Genomic DNA, 26798 nt, shown 5'->3' with positions numbered 1-26798 from the left:
TTCTATAAACTATGAGATACAATTTTAGATAAGTTTTGTTTAAATTTAATTACAATCGGTATATATAATTTAAAAAATTACACTTTTAAATCATATAGTTTAATTAAATTGTGATTAAAATATTTGGTAGCATGTTTTGTTTTAAAAAGAAAGACTTGTTATATTGTTTTAAAAATGTTAAATGTAAGAATTAAACGTTAATTTTTTTTATAAATTATATTAATTTTGTAAGAACTACTATTTTTTTTTAAAAATTAGATGATATAATTTTAATACCGATAGTTGATTTAATTAACAGCTATGATTAAAAAATTCTATATAAAGAACACTTTACTTGATTTTTTTCTAGAATGGTTAATATTTTAAAGAAAATCATTTAAAGATATTCTTACCAAAAAGATTTTTATTTAATTAAATTGTTATAAAAATATTATGAAATATATTTATTATAATCAAAATGTATTTAGTATTTTTATTTTAAATTAAAATTCTCTAAGATATATATATTTTAAAGAAAATCATTTAAAGATATTCTTAGCAAAAATATTTTTATTTAATTAAATTATTATAAAAATATTATGAAATATATTTATTATAATCAAAATGTATTTAGTATTTTTATTTTAAATTAAAATTCTCTAAGCTATATTTATTTTTCAAGACTAAAAAAATATATAAACTTTAAAATAATAAGAAGTATAAATTTTTTAATCATTTTATTTTTATTTAAATTATATTCAATTAAAATTATATCATCTAATGTTTTAAAAAAAATATTAGTTCTTACAAAATTAATTAAATTTATAAAAAAAATTTAACGTTTAATCCTTACATTTAACATTTTTAAAACAATATAACAAGTCTTTCTTTTTAAAACAAAACATGCTACCAAATATTTTAATCATAATTTAATTAAACTATATGATTTAAAAGTGTAATTTTTTAAATTATATATACCGATTGTAATTAAATTTAAACAAAACTTATCTAAAATTGTATCTCATAGTTTATAGAATTATATTTTTTCATAATTTATTTAGGTAAATAAATTTTTCTAAAGGGGTCAATTTAATTTCCATTGTTCTATATAATTATTGTTAAATTTTTATTTATTAATTTCCATTGCAATGATTATATTGTTTATAAAATATTTGGTAGCATGTTTTGTTTTAAAAAGAAAGACTTGTTATATTGTTTTAAAAATGTTAAATGTAACAATTAAACGTTAAATTTTTTTATAAATTATATTTATTTTGTAAGAACTACTATTTTTTTTAAAACATTAGATGATATAATTTTAATTGAATATAATTTAAATACAAATAAAATTATTTAAAAAATTTATACTTCTTATTATTTTAAAGTTTACATTATTTTTTAGTATTTTTTTAGTCTTGAAATTGTATATATAGCTTAGAGAATTTTAATTTAAAATAAAAATAAAAAATACAATTTGATTATAATAAATATATTTCACAATATTTTTATAACAATTTAATCAAATAAAATTATGTTTGGTAAGAATATCTTTAAATGACTTTCTTTTAAATATTAACCATTCTAGAAAAAAAATCAAGTAAAGTGTTCTTTATATGGAATTTTTAAATCATAGTCGTTAATTAAATCAAACGATCGGTATTAATAGTTCTCGTTTCTCACATAAATATCAGTTCTCACTGGATACGCTCCCTATATATATATATATATATATATATATATATATATATATATATATATATATATATATATATATATATATATATATATATATATATATATATATAATAGAGTCTCTGCAGTGCTATTTAAACACACGGTTTATTCAAATGTTTCCCACTCTCTATGTAGGGATGTCTAAGGTTTTAGGGCTTTTAAGGGTGATGAGAACTTTTCAACATATGTTTATGGAGAGCTCCTATGTATATTTTTGAGTTTATGCCTTCTTAGAGACTCTTGGCGAAAACTAAAAAAAACCCTCAACATTCGGATATGCATATTTAGATGGAGTATTCGGATATGCATGTCCGAAACAACCTTTTTGTCGAGATAAGGAAATTTCGCAAGTGCATCTCTAAATCAACCGCATAATTTAAGTTTAAGGAATTTTCAAAATTGCATATCTGAATCGGATTAAATCTATATTTTGGCAGCAACGGAATTGAGAGCATCATATGGTATTAGAAGAGTATTAAATGATGCAGATATATTATCACGCCCTACTATTTCATATATGAATATCTGAAACACCTATTTTCACGTCTTTATGGTGCTTTTGGAGATACATAATTTGTTTAAATAACTTTATAGTGTGTTCGAATATGTATTTTTAAAAGAAAATTAAAATTTCTAGAGATTTATTTCTCTGTAAGAGTGTACAAAGTGGCCATATATATGTGGGCGGCTTGTTACGCGTTGCTGTGAGAGTACAAAGTGTTTGTGCAATTGCTTAGGTTTGTGTTACTTGAGCTATTCCTCTCAAGACTCAATAAAAAAATTTCGTCGCTCATTTAATTATTCATGTTATTGTAGAGATGAGATTTAAAAGCATAAATATTTCAATATTTCAATATTTTTTTCCAGGATTATTATAATATTTCCATTAACTTTATTGAATAACTCTTTTAAGCATTAAAATTTGAATTTAATTATTACTTTTTTTGGAATTAAATCACTGAAAGTCGAAGACATAAAAAATAAACTTGTAATAACACATCTCTTGAGCTTTATTTTTTTATCCTTCCTTCTACTTGAATTTGAACAATATGCATTTACTTCAAAACAGATATAGTTTCATTTGATTAATCAAAATAACATCAATATTATAAATAATCCAGCATTACAATTTATACTAAACATTCATGATCAAGATCAAGGAAGAGACTTAAAGGAAGTGAGGCTTTTGGCATGGTTATCTTTTTCAACAACTTGAGCTTGATATTTCTTAGTAACAGATCCATCTTGCGCTGTTAATACAAGACGAAAGTTTATTCCTGCAATAACCTGAGTCTCACCACTGATTACTTCCACTAGACTCAGTTTGACACCAGATAGTTTCTGCTGCGCTGTAACTGCGAATTGAGCTATCTCCAACACATGTGGATCTTTGATGTTTTCGATTGGACTCCATCCACCAGGAACACCTTCAGAAAATACTGACAGAGATGAAAAAAGAACAACAAAGATGACAAAGCTATGAAGTTTCATCTTTCACGAGTTTTTTTTTTTTACTGAAATACAAATTTGTTTGTATGATATATAAAATGAGTTTAGTTGTGGATATTTATAGTAGTTGGTTTTGGATTTTTTAGGACCCTTTAAATAAAGAAATCATCATAATTAAAAAATTGATTTTACTAATAAATTTATTAAATGATAATAAGTTAATCTTCTTATAATAAAATATTTTTTCTTGGTAAAAAAATATAGGCTCTGTTTGGTAAGCCATGTTTTTGAGCTTATAGCTTATGTCTTATGTCTTATAAGCTCATATGATAATTTAGACCCGTTTGGTAACGGTCTTTTCATCACGAGCTTATAGCTTATTTTACTAGCTTATAGCTTATTTTCCAGACGCTATTTCAAATAGCGTTTTAGCTTATGTCTTATAGCTTATCATTTTTTCTTCCTTTTTTATTCTTATTATTTTAATTAAAATCCATTTTTAACCCTTATAATTTATTTTAATTTAACATAAAATAAATATATATTAAATATCTTTTATGTCATTTTACATTTATAAGTTAATTGAACCGCTAATTTTACCAAACACTTCAATTAGTTTATAAGCTATCAGTCTCAACCATCCGCTATAAGCTATAAGTCATCAGTCATCAGCCATCAGTCATAAGCTATAAGCTATCAACTAGCTTATCAGTCAACCGCTATTTTTACCAAACAGATAGTATAAAGTAAAATTATTTAATACGTATTTGAATACATTAATAATAAAGGATCGATATTATTTTTTGGTTTAAGATAACTCTTTTAAAAAAATAAAATTATTTAATACATTAATAAAGTATCAATATAATACGGACGTTTAAAAATACTATGAATGTGGCTTTATTATTTTTAGTGAAAATAAATTTTAAATTAATAAAAGTGCAGAATAAATATAGTATTTTTCATAAAATTAATTAAAATAATAAAGTACACATTAATAATACAGATTGCAAAAATATATGTGACATAATTAAGATATATTGGTAATAAAATAATTAATATAGTAGAATATTGCTTTAATTGCAATTTTGATCTATTACCTTTTATTTTCTGTTAAGATTTGTTTGATATAATTTAAATTTTGGTTTTTTATCCTCCATTTATGGATTTTAGTCTCTCACTCAATTAATTTGTACCGTTTTGACTTGACTTTTTATTAATTTATCTTCTATTTTAAAAGAGAAGGAGGATCAAACATTATTTAGAAAAGTTCCTCTTAACTTTTATTTTAAAAATAAATATACAATTTAAAGAGCTTTTATTAAAGTCGTTGAAAGTTACTCCTTCCGATCTCAAATATAAGCAAATTTGTAAAAAAAAACTCACCCTTTAAGAAAGATGTCTTTAAGCATTTAATTCTTACTCTCTTTCTAATTTTACCCCTATTTTTTTGTTACAAACATTTAAAATGCAAAAAATTGTAGGGGTATATTTGGAATATTGACATTGAATGTAATAAATATAGATTTTTTTACTTATATTTAAGACTATAGAATTTTTTTTTTGTTGCTTATATTTGAGACCGGAGGGAGTAGGGGTGGCAAAACGGGCCGTGGCCCGCCGGGCCCGCCCGCCACCCGCCAAAAAATGGCGGGTTGGGTTGGGATTTTAGGTCCGCCGCTCGCCAAAGCTCGCCCCGCAAAAACCCGCCGTCCGCCATACCCGCCCCGCCAAAGCCCGCCGCCCGCCAAAATCCGCCTCTCCTCCAAAACTCACTCTTTTTTTAGTTAATTCTAGTAATTTTAATTCTTGATGGTTTATTTTATACATTTATTTATAAATAATTTGTAATATTTTTTTAAGTAAATTTGTTAAAAAGTTGCTTTTATAAAAAATTGTTTTAAAAAATAAGTGAAAAGTTTAATTAAAAGGTAAAAAAAGCCTATTAATCTATTAAAAAAATATAAATAAAAATAGGCGGGTAAGTCCGCCGCCCACCAACCCGCCATCTTGGCGGGGCGAGCATGACTTTTATGCCCATTTTACTTGGCGGGCATGCCCGCCCCGCTCGTTTTTTGGCGGGCATAAGGCGGGGCGGACGGCCCGTTTTGCCACCCCTCTGAGGGAGTAATTTATAATAACTTTTCAGAATATTTTCATAATTATATATATCTTTGAATCTCAATAAATACAATTTATACTATTATATTATTTATAAATTATTTTTAATTCTTCACTCCAACATACATTTTTATAATTCTTCCCATATTAATTTATTTTATATTTAAATAAAAAAAATTCATTCATGTACCAACATTATCTTCACATATTTTCAAATATTTATAAAAAAATATGCAATTAATTTTTTAACATATTATATTTTTTAGAAATATAGAAGTATTTTATTTTAATTTATACTCATTTTGTGTAAAACATTTATATATATCGGAGATTGTCAGGCCCAGTTAGGAGACTGTTAGGATTTCCAAGCGGAAATATCGGAGGCCAGTAGGTGGACTCCGTCCTAGTCAACCACTCCGAAGTTTCAGGAAAGACGCAGTCTTTTAGGGATCGCGTGGACTCACATTATTCGGGGGTTATGTGAGGAGTAACCCTACGAGGAGGAAGTTCCCCGGTCGAGGTTACGAAGAGGAAGGTCCCCGGCTGAATGGATGCTCGTGGGGAGCAGGGCGGGGAGCATTGGGTCACGCCGAGGGGGAAGCTGTCGTCGACCCGGGTGTTTGCGGGGAGCATCTCGCGCCGAGCATGTTCCATAGTTGCCCAATGCAGTTGGGCCTCCCTGGGACTAAGTGGGCCGAAAGTAGATTGGGTTGAATCTTGGCCCAGTCCATAATATATATATATATATATATATATATATATATATATATATATATATATATATATATATATATATATATATAATTTTTAAAAGTATGAATAAAAATTGGTACTTTCACTGCAAATATTTTACATCAAATAATGTATTAAAATTAGACCAAAAATCATATTTTATTATTTTTTAACTTTGTATATTATTTCATCTACATATTAAATAATATATATATATATATATATATATATATATATATATATATATATATATATATATATATTTAAAATATTTATAAAGTTGAAAAATTAAATATTACCAAACAACTTTAATTTTATTTATATAACTCTTATTTTTAACTTGAGTTTAAAAGTAACTTTTACAACCCAATAAAACTTGGCCAAACGTGTCATTTTATTGAAGTGACACTTTATTTGATGTGTCAAAACTTAAATGAAAAAAATAAATTACACGTTTTTATTTATTAATTTTTATGATAATATAAATTAGTAATATTAATTTAATATTCTTAAAACTAAAACAAAAAACTAAAACTTATTAAGTTAAAGCACTAAATCAAATTCAAACATAAACTCAAAAAATTAAAAATAGCTCAGCATTGTCATCAAGCACTCACAGCCTTAGAAAATCAACAAAAATTCATAAATACTCCTCCATATAAATCATGAGAAATCTCAGAAAATCAAACATTTCAAATAAATCTAAAAAATATGAAACCCCAATTTTAAGGTTGTTAGCCTAGGAAATTTTAGTTGTTGAAAAGTCAACAAAGAATGTTGATAGTCACGTTGAAAAAACTAAGTATTAGGAAGTCTCGACTGAAGATTGTTCGACTTACCAACCATGTCGACCAAAAGTGTTCGACAAAATATGATGAACATGATTTGGAAGAATCTCAATAACAGATCCACAAGTATAAGATAACTCTATCCTCAAAATATGCCTAAAATCTCTAAAAGGGTTTTTGACATAATATTTGGGTTCAAAAGGGTCACCAATTATTTAGTACTTGACATATTTTCTAAATCTAAAGAGGCAGCTAAGTCAGAGATGCTTCGACAAACGATGTGGGGAACTAAACAAGTGTTTTTGAAGGCAGTTTAGTAGTTTCAATTAGTTATCAACAACAGTTATCAACATAATATGCAGTTTCTCGGCAGTTACACTCCTGAAGACCCATGGGAGCAAGTTAAAGCAAGAAGGCCTAAGTAGTGGGATGCGCGTCAAATTTTTAGGATTTAACTATTGTCGACGGTTATATTTATAATAGTATATTCCCTTTGATCTCATATATAAGCAGCTTTATAAAAGAAAGGTCACCCTTTAAGAAGAATGTCTAAATGCATTTAAGTCTTACCATCTTTCTAATTTTACCTCTACTTTTTCCTTTGAAAACCGTTAAAACATAGAAATGTGAAAAAAGTAGGGGCAAGTTTGGAATAATGACATTGAATGTAATAATTATAGGTGATTTTTGCTTATATTTAAGACTATTGGAATTTTTTGTTGCTTATATTTGAGACTGGAACGAGTGTAATGCGAGTTTATGCATTGAACTCAAGGTCGCTAATCCCCACTGGTTCTCTATAGAATTAGAGTATCCAAGTCATTGAGCAAAATAGTTTGTGAGATATGTGAGTATGCGTCCACCTTTTAAATATTATACAATTTTTTTACATTCTAAACATTAATATTAAATGTCATTTACTTTGTGTCTTGTCTATTATCTTTTCCTAAAGTTTATTGTCTGTTTCTAATTATTTGTTGTATACGTGTTATAAACCCAAAACAAACACATTTTTCTCACTGTTTCTGTTTTGAACAATATGTCTTCGATATTTTTTGAGTTAATCTCTAAAGTAACTAAACATGTGATTGTTTTCTAAAAATACCAGTGAAGAAATTGACACGTCCAATGAGACCCTTTTGTGCAAAATTTTAATTTTTAGTAAGAATTGTTTACTTATACCTTTGATTTCATATATTTGAGTGAGAAAATATTTTCAATGTCGGGATTTGTATGCTTCTAAGAAGTGGTAGAACTCTCGCTTAAATGGTTCGTCCAAAAACATTTTCCTTCCGCAAAATAATCCTCCAGACACAGAACGACCAGTCGAATCGACGACAAGTCATATAGGAACTTCAACTTCTGTTAGGGAATATCCTACAATGATAAGTCTAGAATCGACTGCGACTGCATGGCTAGGAGTGGTAGTGTCGCTACTCTAAGTTTCTAGTGTTCCAACTACCCCCGGGGTTGCATAAAATTTAGGAGACACAAGACCTCATTTTCCCTTGAATTTTTCATTACCCCTAGTGGTAAAGAACAATGTTATGGCATGCCAACAACAATGATAGCAAGTCTATATCATACTGCATCGACGTATGTAGATAATGTTATGGTTGTTGTGTCCCCTATTAATCCACGATTAGCATCAGGATATGCAATAAGAAATCTTGATCGGGAGGCACAACATCAAGTTATGCCAACATTGACCATTACCTTTCTCTAATCTATAAGACAACATATGGATGAGAGCAACAACGAAATGTTTAACAAGTTAACACTGCAAATTGGCCTTGTGTTTAACCACTTTATTAAAAATACTAATCATCATTATCAGCAATTGGCCTAACAAATAGGATGTATTGCATATTTCTTTGGAGCTCCTCAAATGCCTCTTTGAACAACACCCCCAAGTTCATAATTCAAGACCTGATCAAACTTTAGAAGTCCCAAATAATGTAAGGATGACTAATAATCAGGGGCGAAAATAGTTTGCGCCCCATCAGGTCGAAGCACCAACACCCAGGGTAATTGGGGGTGATGGAGGTTGAAATGATCAAGAGTTGGTTTTAGTGCATAGGAATCAGGATGCAGACCAAATTATTAGAAATGTCCAACAAAATAAATTGGCTGGCCAAAACAACAAAGCAAGTGTGGTCGAACAAATTTTGGCCCAAAATGGTTTAAATGTCGGCCTACATGGGCCAAATTTCCTCTTTGCATTGTCTGATTATGTGTTGCAGATTGAATTACCAAAGGGGTGGAAATTCCCCAAATTCACTAAGTTTGCAGGAGACACTAACGAGTCCAGTGTCGAACATGTGGCACAATATCAGTCAATGACAGGAGACATAGCCAATAACAATAATTTAAAGATGAGATTTTTTCCAAATTCTTTGACTAAAAATGCTATCACATGGTTCGCCACCTTACCCTCATGTTCAGATGTAGTTGGAGTGAATTAGAGAGGGACTTGCATGAAAATTTTTACACGGGCCAGTTCAAGATTAGCCTCAAGGAGTTAGTTACTGCAAGGTGAAACGTAGCTGAATCAATAGATGACTACCTTAATCAGGATATTGAAATCGAGGTGTTTCACTTAAGTGCTTGAACATGAGTTAGTCGAATTGGGTGCATGGGGTCTAGATTATTTCATTAGAAAGAAGTTAGACACCAAATACTTAAGAGGCATGGCTTAACTAGCAGATAAAGTTCGACAAGTCGAATGCTTGAAGGATGAAAATGCTAGGTCAAGCAAATACCATAAAAAGGAAAAGTTAACCTAAGTAGAGATAGACGATATTTACAAATATCTTATACGAATTGTATCGAAGAAAATGAGGTTAATATAGCAAAGGTAAATCCAGTGTCACCTTACACTGCAAGTTGTTAAAACTTTCAAACGGGAAGAATCACGTCGAACCTAGCCAAAATGAGAATTTTCTTACGAAAACATATACATTTAATGTAACTAAATGTGACAAAAATATTGGCTTGTTGGTTTCTTATGGCCAAATCATAGTCCCTCAGGGACTCAAAACTCCGCCATTGAAACAAAGAAAGAAAATAGGATTTTGTAAATTCCATAATTTTTTTGGTCATAAAACTTCTCAACGTGTCCTTTTCAGGAATTTGGTTTAGAATGCGCTGAAAGAAGGAAGATTCAAATTTGCTGAAAAGTAGAGGTCCTTGGGGATGAAGGCAGAGGGAGAAAACGGCGCGGCGGTGACTCGTTGGATACTGGCGATCGACCAAAATGTTGCAAAAAGCAGTGTTGCAGCTATGAATTTTTAAAGCTTAAAATGGTTACTACTAAAAAAAATCAATGGAAAGGACACTGATGAGAAAAATCTTCAATGTGAAAGAGTTGTAGATTATGACAAACATAATAGAAGGTTAAAAGAAAAGAAGATTTAGCAACAATGTATAGAACAGATTTATCACAATAAAAAATGATATTCGTGAAATGGTTGATAAATATCAGGAACCACAAACAGCAACCATTGTGCTTGCTTCACAAGAACATGACATGATTTTTTTGCTTTTTGCTCTTCCAGAAAATGAGAGAAGCGCTTTAAGAATAAGCAGAAACCAATTATACTTGAATCCATTAGAGAAAATTAACTCAAGTTCAACTTACAAGAATTACTAGTACAAGTACTTGCACTGGAGCGGAAAAAATTATTAAATGAATCATGAAAAGGGGTTTTATGACTCATGTTCAAGTTACAAGAACTGAGTACAAGAAAAATTTAAACTTGAAGAGAAAAATGAAATGAGAGCTTGATGATGGTTGATGGGAGAGGGATGGCCTAAGCACTAATTCACCTTTATTTTTCTGCAGTTTTAGCAACAATTCATCCTCACTCTAAATATATTCAGTTGTTCACTGAAAAAAAGCTCATACATATATATCCTTTTCATAAGCAAAAAATGGCTGTGAGCTACATACACACTTAAGCGTGTTGTTACATAAACCATATGTGTGATGGCATCTCAACAAATCAAATAAGATCATCAAACAGCTGAATGACTACAAAAGAAGAAGAAAATTTAAACTATGCAACTAAAAGAGCTTCCATGGGGTCGGTGATTTAGACTCAACTTTGGAAGATGAGTTTGAGGACTTGAGGGGAGGAGGCACTGTCTTGCTTTCTTTTCCCTCAGCCACTTTGTCAAGAAGCTTTGCAGCCCTTGGATCGGTTAGCAGCTTCTTCTGAAAAGACTGTGAAAAGCCAGTGGCGATGATAGTCACGTGAATCTCCCCGGTGTAACGATCATCAACAACAGCTCCAAATATAATATTGGCGGAAGGATCGGCCAAACTAGTCACAACCTGTAAAACATACACGTGTTGAGAACTGGACGTGTATAAAGAGAAAGGCCGGAAAGTGCAGAAACAAAACCATTGGTAATATAGGTGTATAAAAGGAAAAACAAATTTTTTCTTTAAACAAGTGCTGATAAAATTCTCATATACCTGAGATACCCTGTTGATTTCCTGCAGCGTGATGTCCTTTCCTCCGGTAATATTATACACTACTCCCGTGGCTGATTGAATAGATGATCCGATTAAAGGAGCCAAAGTAGCCTGTTCTGCTGCTTCTTCTGCTCGGTTTTTACCGGACGAAACACCTACTCCGAGCATTGCAGTACCAGAGTCTTTCATCACGGCTTTTACATCAGCAAAATCCACATTTACAAGTCCAGGTATCTGGAAGAGCACAACATAGCAGTTCATATTATTGTCTAGAAAAAAGAACCACAAGGATAAATACAAGCTCCGTTACGAAGGAAGTGTGACCACTAAAAATTATTTTTTCAAGTCTAGTGAAATCGGTCTACCAGGGACATAAATCATGCTCTAATAAACTACCACAAAAAATAAAAATTTGTTTGCAAATCAACTCACTGTTATAATGTCTGAAATTCCCTGAACTCCTTGGCGTAAAACATCATCAGCAAGACTAAAAGCATCCTGGAGAGGCGTCTGCTCATCAGCTATGTCAAGTAGACGATCATTTGGAATCACAATAAGTGTATCAACATTTTTCTGAAGCTTTTCAATCGCCTCAAGTGCCTGAAAAAAATATATTAAATGAACAACATCATATTTCTTAACATATTAAAAGGAACAGAAGTATTCTCAACGAAGGAAAAAAAACGACACCTGCCTGCAAGGATCTTTTCCGTCCTTCAAAACTGAAAGGATATGTAACAACACCGACAGTCAAGTAACCTGCTTCTTTTGATATTTGAGCCACAACAGGGGCAGCACCAGACCCTGTACCACCACCCATCCCAGCTGTTATAAACACCAAATCCGATCCTTTAAGGGCATTAGCAATAGCCTCTTTCGATTCCTCCGCAGCTTGTTCACCCAAAAGCGGATTCCCACCAGTACCTGCATCACTATCAAGCAATTTGAATCAAAGGCCAAACCTCAATTTCTCAATAAAACCAGCAAGACTATAAGAATAAAACTACACAAGCAAAATATTACATCATAATCAAAATTCAGAAGACATGCAAGGAAAGTGCCTGACCTAATCCACGAGTCAGAAGCTCTCCAATCTTAATAGGATTCTCAGCCGCAGAATGCAGTAGCGCTTGAGCATCGGTATTTATGGCATAGAAATCTACACCCTGATTAGAAATATAAATAGCAGAAATCAACATTAGTGTTCACAATAGCAAGGTTTTAGAAAACTATCCACAAACACATTACTTCACAGTCCTTCAATTTCTGAATAAAACTATGCTAGGAAGTGCTGCTACAATGAAAAAGTGAACAACCAAAGATATATCCACAAACAAGTAGAATAGCACTAAAGTATTCAATTTTATTGCAACTACATATAACTTTAAATTATGAAAATAACCCATCAAGAATGCTCCAAATTGGGTTCCCTAACATGAAAAATAAAGTAAAGAGTAGAGTAAAAATGGAAACTTTATAGAAGATAAATGAAGGAAATGAAAACCCAACCTGCAAACCACTACCAATCATGCGGTTAACGGCATTGTTACCGCCACCCCCAATTCCAACGACCTTAATCTTTGCGTTATCAACATAAGCTAAAGAGCATCTAACGGACCCAAAACGACGACCAAAACGTTGCGTTTTAGGGTAAATCGAAACTGAGGTGGTTGTGAGAGAAGAGGGTGGAGTGGATAGTGGTGCATTGTGGAAGAGTGAGGAATATGAGAGGAGTTTATTTGGGTTTGTGAGGGATGAGGGAAGAAGCGTAGCCATTTTTGTTATGTAGCAAAGGGGTTTTTTTGGGGGGTTTTTTGTTAGGGTTTTAGCTGCAACATGAAAATTTTGAAGCTTTTTTCAATTTGGTTGGATTGGAAGCAGATGAAAGGAACGTGGTGAATTGGTGACGGTTCATAGTAGGGGTGATCAAAACCAAACCAACCCAATAGAAAACCGCAAACCAAACCAAACCAAACCGAAACCACAAAAAACCGCATTTGGTTCGGATTAGTTTGGGTTATCTTTTAACAAAACCGCATGGTTCGGTTTGGTTTGCGGTTTGTATTTTATAAACCGAACCAAACCGAACCAAACCGCATTATGTTACAACCTAACTTTTACTTAACTCACATCTAACCCAAACTTAAATCTATAATACTTTAACCTTATGATTACGAACAATTTTCTCATCCTTACACATGATTTTAGTCTCGATCTTCTCAAATCTCTAATAGCATTATCGCGTCTTCTTTGCCACATACATTTTCCCTCTTTTTCTATAATCTCTACTCTCTTATATTCTTTCTTTTTCACCTTTTCATTTTCAGGCAAATGTTCCCTATTTCAATTTCGTTTTTATCGCACATCTTCTTCTCTAATATCTCAACTCTTTTGTTTTTTCTTTTTCACCTTTACTAATCTCCCGTATCTTCTATTTTTTTGTGTCATTCTAATAATTTTTATATTGGTTTATACTATTATTTTATGTTTATTATTCCACTTTTGTCTAATTTAACTTTTACATATTAAATAGAAAGTTATTGTCAAAATATGACAGGTTTTGTTGTTATTTAATAGTGTATGAATGTCTAAATACAAAGTTTCGTTATCATCTATATGTATATGAATGGTTCAATAAAATATTTCTAAAAAACCGAACCAACCGCACCGAACCAAACCACATTAGGTTGGTTTGGTTTGGTTCGGATTTTTTTTAAAAGTCAACCGAACCAAACCAAACCGCACGATTTTTTCTCTTGCGGTTCGGATGATTTTTTTCGTCAAAACTGCTCAAACCGCACCGCGATCACCCCTAGTTCATAGACATCGAATAACCCAACGATGTCGTTTCACTCGTATTCCATTTTCTTACAACTAAACAAAATACAATTGTTAATGTTATTATTATTTTTAAAGTCAAAAAATAAAAGGGTTAATTAATCTATCTTTTTATAAATAATTAATGATTTAATGTAATTTTGGTTCATTATTAAATAAAACTTTAAAACAAATTTTTTTGTCTTTGTTTCATGAGTAATGAAATCTCACCCAACTAGAAATTGAGGAAATGTTGAGTTTATAAGATAATAGAACAATACCTCAATTTTCTTAAGCTATGTTTGGATTGATGGCACATAATGCAATAAATAATAATGGAATGGAATGAAGTAGATCATAATGAAATATAGATCTAACCATATTGTTTGACTAGTTTATTTAAAAAAATCTCATTGCATATACTCCAAATCGGATGAACGAAAAATAGAGGATTGAATGAAATGAGATTAAATGAATTTCATCATGTTCCATTTTATTATATCCATTATTTACAAATCCAAACAATGTGATTTCATTATTCGCCGTTCGGTTTTTCTTTGTTTCGTCATATTTTGTCAATCCAAACATACCCTTAAGATTTTGGGTGAGGGTGTTAAGGTTTATTTGATCCTAAACATTTAGCCCTTCGTAGTATTTGTAAATCTATTCTAGGTCGGCCAAAGGCCCAATGCTAGGGTCCAATTATACACAGCTCAGTCAAGATGATCCAACGCATATAATCAGCACACATGAGATTCAAGGTATATTTTGTTGTTCTCTGTTTTTCATTATACTCATATTGGACTTTGTAACCGACTTGGGCGTTGTGTTAATCTCGCAGGCCTGTCTTGCACCATTGTGTCGGAGATAACCAATACTGATTCCAGAGTCCTACATCATCAATCAATACCAATTTTGGTTTTTATACAAAACTGTGGTGTCATTTCTGGGAACCGGTGTCGAATTCTCACAAGATTCCAAGATCAAATTTTGTTTGATACTAATTTGAACCACTAAGAAATGGAATTTGAAGCTCACCATTTTCAACCTTACGACATATTTCTTCTCTTAGACATAAGATAAAAGTTAGTCACCTCATGTTTTCTTCATGGTTGACAACCTTTTTATATTCTTGATGCATGTATCCTGAATGAACAATTATCTTGTTAAGAAAGAATTCTTCAAACCGTAAATACTTATTAGAAGTTCATCTTCCAATTATAGCAGTAACATCCTTGGTTGATATAAAGTTGGGAATATATCCCTCATTTAGGCCAAGAAATAACCAAATCATACAGTTATTATTTGAGATAGGTAGGGCATTCTTCTCCACAAAGAATCCAAGGTCTTCACACTCACTTTAATGAATGTTTAACATTAATTGGATTTTACCTCCAACTCCAGCTTCATCTTGAGTATCATAGACATAATGTTGTCAGAACAAATGTTCAGGATATTAGTCTAGTCCTCTCCTAAAAAACAGAACTAGTAGAGTTGCATTCAAAGGAACATAATAACTATATGAGACTAGAGTATTTCTTCTTTGATCATCCTCACATACGAACACTTTTCTTCCAAACGCAGTTAGATGTGACTTTATAAGTGAACTTGAGATATTCCTAAGTATATTTGGCCACAAACCAAGTTGACAAAGGATCTGAAAAAAACTTCAAGGTTAGAGAGACCCTCTTTAGAGTTCAGACTCTTCCTTTCTGTCTTCTTAACATCATGATTTTTCCAACCTGACAAACTTAAAAATTCTACTGTCCATTTATTTCCAGAATGCTATCACCATAGCTTTCCAAAAGACAAATGGTATCTCCCTAGAGCTCACCCAATAAACACACAGGGTGTCAGATGCAAATTGAAATTTCTGATACAGGCATAACACATGCTATCATATTTATCTTATTTGATGTCGAGACAGATGTTACGACATCTGGAAACAAACCAGATTTATCAGACTGAATTTGATACCTAGTTGAAATTTCAGGATGATAAATAATACATAGAAGGAATGTTAACCAAGTTCAGTGCAAACAACACCTAATTAGGGGGCTACCAGGCCAAGAAGGAAGTCCACTATCACTAATATTATTTCAAAGCTAAACGGTCTTAGTACAACTTCTCGCCTAATCACTAACCAATGCTACTTCTGCCTAGAAGTCGACATCTAGACCTGGGAAGTCGACATCCCATAACATAAATCACCGCAGTGATATCTATCAGTCTCAATCCCAATGACTGTATCAAAAAACAAACTAATTTAGAAGTTTACACTTCCAATACAAGAACTCAACTCTTTTGCGTAAAATCTTTAAGAGTAAAAATAAAAGAACTCAACTCATTACCTAAAGGTTTCTGAGTGAGAATAAAAAGCTTGAATAACAGTCGAACAACATACAGTCTACCACACAGTATCAAAAGATACGTGGGGGACTTGAATCACACAAAACTCTCAAAACCTAAGCTTTATAACATTCCCCTAATTTTACAATTTGTTAAAAGAATTTATTACATTAGGTCTAGGGATCTCTTTAAATAGTCTTCAGCAATCCATGGGCTTCGAAACATCTTTCTTGATCCACAAGTTAAGAGTTACAACAAATTTGCAGAGAAATCATTTTGAATCTTGAAAACAAATATTGTTTAAATCTTCTAATTTTAGAAACTTTAATTCTGGTGGAGATTTGATTCAATTGTTCCAGATTAAATATTCTTGACTTGCGTAAATTACTGAAATGTATCGAAAGGAAATGTCACAAAATAAATTTAAAACAAATCAAATATGTTAAGATTTCAAACAGTCTGTGCTGATCTTCTGATACAGAATGTCACGATATTAGTCAGGACATATAGTTTTTCCTGAAAGCTCATACTCAATTGTAACAAGAAATCAAGATGTCATGACATCTTGCTTAACATCTTTCAAGCACCATGTTTTAGCAAAATTCTGCCTACCCAAAATCAAGGAGCTAACAAAAGAGATATTATCATTGACTAATGTAGGGACACACGTCAAAAGTTCCAATGAAAAGTGACGTCCCATCAAGGATATTCACTTTAGAGCACCATAAAACGGTAAAACACATCAAGTAGGTGATCCATCATTATCCCATGAACAGACGATTATGATCTCATGACGCGACAATAATCGTCTTATTAAATCCAATTGCCACCTACGCAACACGTCTCACCTGACGCAGACAATTTTAACCTCACATCATATAAGGAGAAAACACGTCATTCCAAGTATTCAAATATACTGACTTGAACGTTAAAGTGTTAACCTTGTAGGTAGCCCCTATCCACCGCATTGGAAACACAATTCCACCGCAACAAGACATTTCCTCATCATTTCATTGATCATTTCTAATATGATAATAATAATTTAAAATTAATATTAATTAGTCATTAAATTAAAATATATTCAAAAATACCTAAAACTAATCATACAATATTTGGAAAAAATGCATACTTAATTACAAATAATATAATAAATTTATCAAGTACAATACAATAAATAGTTTGATGGAATATTGTTATTCGTTAAACTTGTTCTTTTATTTAAAAAAAAAAAATTTAATAAACACATACCAATAGTGTAAAATAATTTAATATTATTTTTAATGAACAACCAATAAATTATCATATCATCAAAATAATTTCAAAATATAAATAATATAACAAAATTCATTGTCAGTGTAAAATTATTTTATAATATGCATATATTTTTTTCTCTTAATGATTATAAAAGTATTTTAAATAATACTTAAAATATTCCTTGTTTGAAAAGTGATAAATAGAATCATTTTCTTAGTTTCATGAAATAATTTTTACTACATTTTGTTTTGACTGAAATTTTTTAATACATAAAATAAAATAAAAATATAATAAGGTACCAGAAAAAATTTTAAATAAAAAAAATAAAAAACAAAGCACACACCTCACCTGGAAGCTAACACCTTCTCATCATTCATTCATTCATACAATAAACGACGAACCGTTTCAGAGGTAACCTAATTTTCACGTCGTTTTGTTTTTTCCCTCACTTTCTCGCAAATCAAATCAAACACCGTAACTGTTAACAGAACCATTTTGTTTCAATTTGTGTAATTCAGATCGATATGGGTTTCGTTGTAACCTCGCTGATTTTCCTTGTCGTCGGAATCATTGCATCCCTTTCTACCAGAATTTGCTTCAACAAAGGGCCTTCTTCTAATCTGTACGAATTCAAATTTCATTTATTGTTACTGTTCTTAATTTTTTTTTATTGATTTGGGTCCTTAGGTTAAGGTACTGTATCAATTGGGTACGAAATTTGAGAGAATCATAGCATTTCTAGGTTTAGTGAATTTAATCAAATGAGTAGTGTTGGTAAATTTGTATATAATTATATTTTACGTGGATGTCTCTGTGGGCTTTTTAAAATTTGGCTATGATATGGTTGAAGTTATAAAAAATAAAAAATAAAAGGTTTTTTTTTTTGCTTGAATTTCTGTACTTCCAGTGCCAAAATTTAGACCTAAATTGCTTGAGTTATTGATGATAATTTGCATTTTGGTCGTTAATTCTATTCAGTACCAAAATTTGTCATGAATTGTGTAGGAAAATGTCACCTTGTTGTGAACTTGTGATGTACTGAAGTAGGTTTCGAAGATGATATGCAATTGGTCTAAATAATAGAGTTTTAAATGTTCTTGAAAAAAAGCTCTATTTTTTGTGTCTCGCTTCTATCTCTCTAAAGAGAAGCGAAGTAAAGCTTTGTGTTTGAGCTAATATCTTATTATTCTGTTGCAGATTTCACCTCACTTTGGTCCTTACTTCAACAATATGCTGCTGGATGATGTAAGTGTGTGGTTGATTTACATTCCTAGTTTAGTTCGTCTAATGTTTAAATTGGCATTGCAATTCAGAAAAATTTCATAATTAGGGTTATTTCCATGGCAAGGTATTGATCACATGAAAAAGTAGTATAGTAAAACTCCTCGCCTATGTAGCACCATAAGACATGTGGTTGCATAAATTCACCGCTTCCATTTTTTTCATTTTATTACATGTGTCAATGTTGTATCTAGTGTCCTTTTATGCAGCAATGTTTCATAGCTTCTCACTCCCCTGGTTGAATGTATTTATTGTGCATATTGAATGTCTTGAAGTTGTTTGTTCTAATACCTGCTCTTTTCCTTTGTCACTACCAAAACCATGCTACTAGCACACAAATCAAATATTGTAGTCTATTTCACAGAACTTAGTAAAGTAATTGAATAGGAGTAAATAAACTTTGTGAAAATGGAATATGTTTAGATAATCATGCATAGCCATCTTTCGGCTTTACTTTTGTTTATAAATTATAAAGCAGGGCATCACTATATTTCACAAGTAGACAAAAACATATAATGGGAAACTCTGTCTTGTTCTTAAAGTGTAAATTAACTGTACTATATTTGTATTTTGTAGTGATGTTACTAAATGGAAATGTTCAAACTTTGAGCGGTCTTGAATCAATAACTGATTTAAAGCTTATCTTTTCTTTGATGCAAGTATTGCTATCATTTTTATAAGCCGATGTGTACATCATGCGCTCTATAACTGTGTTTTTTTACATGAGAAAATTGGATATAACTTGGGTACTTTTTTATTTGAGCTCTAATAATGAATTTATGATAAAATTGAACAAACACGTGGAGAGGATGTTGTCTTCCCTATCCCAAGGAGTGTATACCGTCTGACATTTAAGTCCAGTAAAATCAAGGGTAGGAAGACATTGCTTAGGTGAATCACAGTATATTTGGAAACGTATTAGTATGCTGCTGAACATGCGGCGGTTCACGTCTTCGATTCATAGCTTCTTTATGAAAGCACATTTTACCATGATTTGGTCACTTTCCAACATGCCGTGTTTTTTTTGGGAGTATGTTTTATATCAAAATCTTGTCTGATATAATAGGTAGGGAGGAAATTATGCTTTACATTGTATGATAGAGCATGATGCTTTGTTGAATTAGTGTTATTTTTGTTTTTGGAATACATTTTCTTTTGGTTCAACAATAATTCTAGCTTGTGAATCTGAATAGCCATGTCTTGTTTTATTGCGCATAACTTAACCTTTTCTTCTACACCATTTAGCTTACCTTGGTTGTTGATTTGTTTTGTCAGGTGGGCGATTGTATATCTTGCACAGATGAACCCACTCATAGTTCCCATCTTGAGTGATGGCGAATAAAATTTTGTACAAACAAATGTAAATTCCTCAAGTAGGGTTACAAATCACAAGTTGGCTGCTTGAGAGAATGTGGTTTCAGCTCTGGTTAGTCATTCAATATTGGTGGTGTTTCAATTGAATTTTCCTTTGCTGTGTGACATTACCCATGTAAGTTACAATTGATGTTGTATTAAGTTCAGAAATTATTAAATAGTGGGGGTATATATATTGAGGAAATAAGTTGATGAAAGGAGATTATTTGGTTTCTGTATTATATGAAGAAAATAAGTGATGAGACTCTTGGTGTATGATTCTACAAAAAAGAATGAGCTAAGCTCGTGCTATTAGCGAGTGCTATTAGCGAATAAATTATTTCGATTATTCTTATCATATGTTAAGTTTTATTGATGATGATAATGTTTGGCACAGGAAGCTACAATCACATAAAAAATCTCTTATATTTCTATAAAGTATGCATTTGGATCTCACAAATTCTCTGAAAATATACATTCAAATTTCTAACCAAAGAAATTTAGCAATTATTTTAAATGTATACATATCAACTGATGTTAAGTGTGCAAAAAATAGTCTTCTAAAACTTTTCCACAACACATTCAACAAAAAATTTAAACTCCTCAATGCTTCTGTGGTCAGCCCCATCACGCAACAACGGTGGAAAGAATAGCCATGCGGCGGTCGACACCACAAAAGCCACCGTAATTGGCCCAGATATTGCCCAATGTACTCTCAACTTATGACCTAACAACTTCACCACACTAACCTCCAAAACCACACACACCCCATGAAGCACAAAGAAACATGTGACTTCCCACGTGGGAGTAACACGTGTGACATAGTAGAATATCAGCTCATGCATTAACCCAGAAACGAGAAAAGATGCAATAACTCCAGACAATGGAGCCCATTGAGGGCCCAACAAGGTTTTAGAAAATAATATTTTTACGGGAATATATACGGTGTGTCGCAGAATGTATGTTACCATGAGGTTCCATCTTTTCCCCCAAAAATCACCCAATGAAGATGACAAATAAGGCTCATCAGACGGTAATTCAAGCTCAATCCCAAATAAAACATTGATCAAAATGTTGAAAATTCCCAAAACAAGATCCAATAATAAATATACAAGACTACAATAGAGTCCCACAATAATAACTATTGGGTACATCTTTTGTTTTTTTCTATGGTCATTTAGGCCTATGAGGAAAAAACCAATAAGCAAAGCCTTAATTGGAAGCAAAAGATTAAATTTTGATTGTTTTTTGTTAAGAGGGTGATTTTGTTTTTGGTTAATTCTAATTGGGAGACAAGCAAATATGAGAAAGAGAGGAAGAGATTTTGATGGGTTGGAAGAGAGAGGACCCAAATCAAATGTGAATTGAAGAAGTTTGAAGTTTGTGAGCCAAGTGATGAAGAAGGAAGTGACTCCTATTGGGAGAACAAAAGAGAGTTGCAATGGTAGGAAGATGAAAAGGTACAAAATTGGGGACAAGGAAAGAAACCTTAAAATGCCTTTTGGTAAGTTTGAGGATATGAAAAAACAGTAACATAGTGAGGCTATGATTGAGAGCCATACCTTGATTAAGGTCTTGATTTCAACTTCAAGTTCAATGCAGTTTGGACTTAACATGATGATGATTTCAATGATAATGTAATCTTCACAAATAGTCAAGTGTGTGCATTTTGTTTATGAATATGAAAATATATTATATTATTGACAAATGTATCCCATGTCATCCATGTGATTTTGAGTTAAATAATTGAGACTTGTATTACTCTGAAATGCAATGCGTGGGGAGAAACGTGCACCTCCTTGGAGTATTTGTCCTTTATTCAGACATATAATATGATACAATTTTCCAAAATTTTATATTTAGTGTATATATAAGTCTTGTTTTTAGACTCTAATAAAAAAATATTGAAACAATTGAAAAAAAGTATATTTGTTTGATAGTGAATTGAAAAAGAAATATTATGTAGTATAAGTAGTCTCTTTCAGTTATTAAATAAGAGATAAGAGTATTTATTGTTAATCTATAATTTTAATGAAGTCAAAAGTAAGGATAAACAGTAAGTATTTATCAAAATTATCTATCTAATCAAATATTTAAAATTGAACTCTCTTATTTTAAAAGTTTTTCTATTAGTAACATGATACCTTCGATAACTCTTTACCGCATATCTGTATAACAAAATTCACTGTTGGATTGAAAGCTAACATCATATAGATCATGTTCATAAAATTTAACAACAATCGAAAATCATTTGATATGTTAAAGAGAATGACCAAAATTAACAGTTTTGTAAGACGTTGGTTTTTATGCATCTCATAGACATATCAAACGATTTTTGATTGATGTTAAATTTTATGGACATGATCTATATGATGTTAGCTTTTAATTTAACGGTAGATTTTGTTATACGATGAAGAATTATCGGGTGTATCATGTTACTAAATTTGATACCTTAATGTCATTTGATCATGACAACAATAGACATGACAACAATACTCATATCCATCTGAACATGTCTTGAGTTTAATGGAGAAAATATGTTTTAATTAAATTCAAATTTAGATTTAGATTTTCTCTAATTCTAAATTATAGATATGAGACGAGACACTAGTACCCATTCTTAATCCACATTGTTAGTAATTTAAAATATTTGATTTAACTAATTTAAAATATTATTTTTTTGATCAATACATTAATATTTAATTTTTAATTTATTATTTAAAATATTTGAAGTGTTTGTTTGAAATATTTTAAGATTGTTTTAATCTATCATTTTAATATTTGTTAGAGTTCAATACGGTTGTTTGAGTTTTGGTACGAGAAAGGTAAAATTCGTTTCTGTTACGCCTTGTTGTCATATCTACACATACGCACACAGACTTTAGAGTCTCCTCTCCCATTTTTAGTCGTGTTGTCAATTGTCAGACGTTTGGAGTTTCCCCTCTCATTTTTGTTAGTTGAGTTTTCTGATTGTTTTTTCCCTGTCTTTGAGAATATTTCTTTACATAGAGAATGTTGCCTTCAAAAACTTTATTCATGGCGAAAAGTCGGTTTTAGAGAAATCTATACAAAGATTAGTTGATTCTATAAAAATTTCATCGATCAAAAAATTATTACAAATATATGCACCATATTTAAGAATGTAATTCTAAAACAATTTCAACAATGCAGTAGGATATTGAACAATGAAACTAAACATCAATGTTACTTGTACACTCTTTATTACACCAAATACCTACACTGTATACTGTTGTGTGCAAGTGTGAGTGGTTAAAGTCCCACATTGCCTATGAATGGATGGAATGTTGGATTTATAAGAGAGATGACTCATTTATCTAACACCTTAAGGTTTCGGGTTGAGATGTGGTGTTTCCCTCTCTTATGGTCCTAGAACATTGGTCTCATTGATGCTCCAGACCCTCTTGGACTCCCTAACACTGGTATCAGAGTTTTTTTGGTTCGATCTGAGGATAGGAGTTCTTAGTATGCTCTGTGGTTGCAGTTTTGTATGATCTTCCACATCATAAAAGAAGGGTGGTGTTGTCAAAGATGTGTTGCTACAATCAAGATTACACAAGGTGCAAGTTTATGTCGGTGGTGAATAACTTCAAGTGGAATTTATTCTTCATGATAAAGCATATAATTGTCGGTGATGACAATAAATTTTTTTTGGAGTGGTTTATCTTCAAGTGAAATATATTCTTCATGAGAGAGTATGATAGTTTTTAAAACTATGATTGTCAGTTAAGACAATTTGAAAATTCTTGGAGTGGTGTAGCTTCAAGTGATTATACTCTTTATGGTGGGAGTATGATTGTTGGTGAAGACAATGAAGTTGATGTATTATTTTTAATCAAGGTGGAGATTGTTGAGATTGGTTGAGAATATACATGTTGATACTCTTTATGGCGGAGTATGATTGTCGGTGAAGACAATGAAAGGTAATGTATTATTTTTAATCAAGGTGGAGATTGTTGGGTTTAGTTGAAAATATATATGTTGAAGAAGTCCCAAATTGCTTAATTTTGTGAAGGAATAGGGAGTCCAAAGCTATATATAGGATTCAAGTTCTTCTAAGTCCCACATCACTTAGTTTAGTGATGGAAGTGGGAATCCAAGGCTATATATAGGATTCAAGTTTTTCTTTACAAGTTATATCAGTAAAAAACACTTTAAACTTGTATTTGACTTTCTTTGTTCTCTTATGCTCTTGTATTAGAGTGTTGTGAGATGTAGTTAAATATATGTTTTGGAGGATGTGGGTGTACTGGGGGTATGGGGTATTGAGGATATATTATGTGTTGTAACAATTTTCACGTAGTGTTATTCTCTAATTGTCTACTGACAACGGTCGTGATTTTTTCTCCAATTTTAGAGTTTCCACGTTAATGTCTTGAATTGTAATTGTGTTCCTATTTTTTTCTCTATGTTTTGTTATTTTCCCAACAAGGTTTTGAGTTGAGATGTGGTGTCTCCCTCTTTTGTGGTCCTGGAACATTAGTCTCATTGATGCTCTTGACTCTCCTGGACTCCCAACAGTGGTATCAGAGACGTGGTTCGGCTTTGTGGGAGAGCGGGGGCTGGATTCGATGTAGGATCATGTTATAGGATATGGGGGACTCACATTTATAGGGGAGAATGTTATGTGCAAATGTGAGTGGTTAAAATCACACATTGTCTATGAATGGATGAAATGTTGGATTTATAAGAGAGATGACTCATTTACCTAACACCTTAAGGTTTTGGGTTGAGATGTGGTGTGTCTCTCTCTCATATGTTCTTGGAACATTGGTCTCATTGATGCTCCCGACTCTCCTAGACTCCCCAACCGTGGTATCGAGGTCGTGGTTCGATTTTGTGGGGGAGCGGGAGCTGGATCCGGTGAAGGATTCGGGGTAGGATCCTGTTATAGGATGTAGGAGACTCACGCTAGTGGGGGAGAATGTTGTGTGCAAGTGTGAGTGGTTAAAGTCCCACATTGTCTATTAATGGGTGAAATGTTGGATTTATAAGAGAGAAGACTCATTTACCTAACACCTTAAGATTTTAGGTTGAGATGTGGTGTCTCCCTCTCTTGTGGTCCTGGAACATTAATCTCATTGATGCTCTCGATTCTCATGGACTCCCCAACACATACACTATTCACCGTATTTATACGGTAAACAGTGAATAATAATTTTTTAAAATATATATTTTTTTAAAAAAATATATTTTTAAAATATATTTTATAACACAAATACAAGGTTGTGTTATTAACCAACTTCACAATTGTATTAACCACAAAAATGTACGTCATTAACCACTTATTTTACTTATAACTCATTAACCACTATCACTACTACATTAACCAATAAAATACATACTATTAACCATTTCTAACATTAAATTATAAATGTATTAACCAACTTTTACACTTAATTAACCAACTTTATTTACTGTTTAATTTTTGTATTTTTGAGAACTCATTAACCAAGTTATGAATTCTATTAACCAACTTTATACATAATATTAACAAAATTTCATTTATTTTTTATATCAGAACACTCGATTATCAAACTATGAACTATATTAACCAATTTATAAAACTCAATTAACCAACTTTACTTTATAGCTTAAAACTATTTTTTATGTCAGAATATATATTAATCAAACTATAAACTATATTAACCAAATTTTGATATTTTATTAACTAAAATAATTTTTTTAAAATAGAAAAATATATCAAAAAATTAAAATAAAATCAAACACTATTCACAAATTTGTGAATAATGTTTTGGGTGTGGGTGTATGACGTGGTGTAAATATATTATTTATCCAAACTAAATTGTTTATCGTATATATTATTTCTCCAAACTAAATTGTTTATCGTGGGAATTTTGAAGATGATTGACTCGTGGTACAATTTTGTTCAACATCGCAAAAATACTTAAAGAATGAGACTTAGTACGTGAGTAAACCTAATAACTAATCTGGTGGTTTTTTTTCTCAAAATTATTTGCATACGAAAACAACAATTATGAATATGCAACAACTTTGTAAAAAAATTAATTGTAAATAATAATGGATGATTATAGTATATATTTATAGTTGAGAATAATTCCTAATGAAAGAAGCAATCAGACTCATAGAACAAGTTTCACATCGTTTTAGTTCTATAAATAATCAATTAAAACCGTTAGATTAATTAAAATTAATGGTTAAGATTTAAATAATCGAGTGTTAATTTAAATCCCTCCATATATGAGGATGAGATCAATTGACGCCAAAGTCTCATAACACCAAATTCTACCGCTTAATATTATTAATCTAGAGGCTAAGATAAATTCCCTTAAAAAATTTGTGTTAATTTTTAAGTGAATATATCTTAACCTTTAACTTAGTAATAGTAGTAAACAGTGGTTGAGTGTTCCCTTAACGCGAATTGTAGTGGAAATGGAAGAGAAAGAGCAGGTGGTCTAATC

General features: G+C 31.2%; 4 protein-coding genes across 4 annotated transcripts; 1 reads left to right on the top strand and 3 right to left on the bottom strand.

The window, feature by feature from the left end:
* Window positions 1-2868: 2868 nt before the first annotated feature.
* Window positions 2869-3204, bottom strand: LOC131619664 (cysteine proteinase inhibitor 1-like). The gene has a single exon (XM_058890738.1). It carries the CDS (start codon window positions 3202-3204, stop codon window positions 2869-2871), a length of 336 nt encoding a protein of 111 aa, XP_058746721.1.
* Window positions 3205-10666: 7462 nt separating this feature from the next.
* Window positions 10667-13184, bottom strand: LOC131617801 (cell division protein FtsZ homolog 1, chloroplastic-like). Its single transcript, XM_058889056.1, has 6 exons — window positions 12793-13184; window positions 12350-12449; window positions 11978-12207; window positions 11716-11883; window positions 11284-11517; window positions 10667-11139 (listed from the first exon to the last, which is right to left on the bottom strand). The coding sequence occupies exons 1-6, from the start codon at window positions 13057-13059 to the stop codon at window positions 10870-10872; spliced, it is 1269 nt and encodes a 422-aa protein (XP_058745039.1). The 5' UTR covers window positions 13060-13184; the 3' UTR covers window positions 10667-10869.
* Window positions 13185-17975: 4791 nt separating this feature from the next.
* On the top strand, window positions 17976-20695 carry LOC131615768 (V-type proton ATPase subunit e2). Its single transcript, XM_058886925.1, has 4 exons — window positions 17976-18114; window positions 18222-18325; window positions 18901-18948; window positions 20260-20695. Exons 2-4 carry the CDS (start codon window positions 18228-18230, stop codon window positions 20324-20326), a joined length of 213 nt encoding a protein of 70 aa, XP_058742908.1. The 5' UTR covers window positions 17976-18114; window positions 18222-18227; the 3' UTR covers window positions 20327-20695.
* A 70-nt stretch (window positions 20696-20765) lies between these two features.
* LOC131615767 (probable long-chain-alcohol O-fatty-acyltransferase 5) lies at window positions 20766-22023 on the bottom strand. The gene has a single exon (XM_058886923.1). It carries the CDS (start codon window positions 21951-21953, stop codon window positions 20898-20900), a length of 1056 nt encoding a protein of 351 aa, XP_058742906.1. The 5' UTR covers window positions 21954-22023; the 3' UTR covers window positions 20766-20897.
* Between the last annotated feature and the right edge of the window lie 4775 nt (window positions 22024-26798).

This window comes from Vicia villosa, linkage group LG7, assembly GCF_029867415.1.
Source record: "Vicia villosa cultivar HV-30 ecotype Madison, WI linkage group LG7, Vvil1.0, whole genome shotgun sequence".
Taxonomy (NCBI): domain Eukaryota; kingdom Viridiplantae; phylum Streptophyta; class Magnoliopsida; order Fabales; family Fabaceae; genus Vicia; species Vicia villosa.
This window is presented reverse-complemented; position numbering and strand designations above follow the sequence as displayed.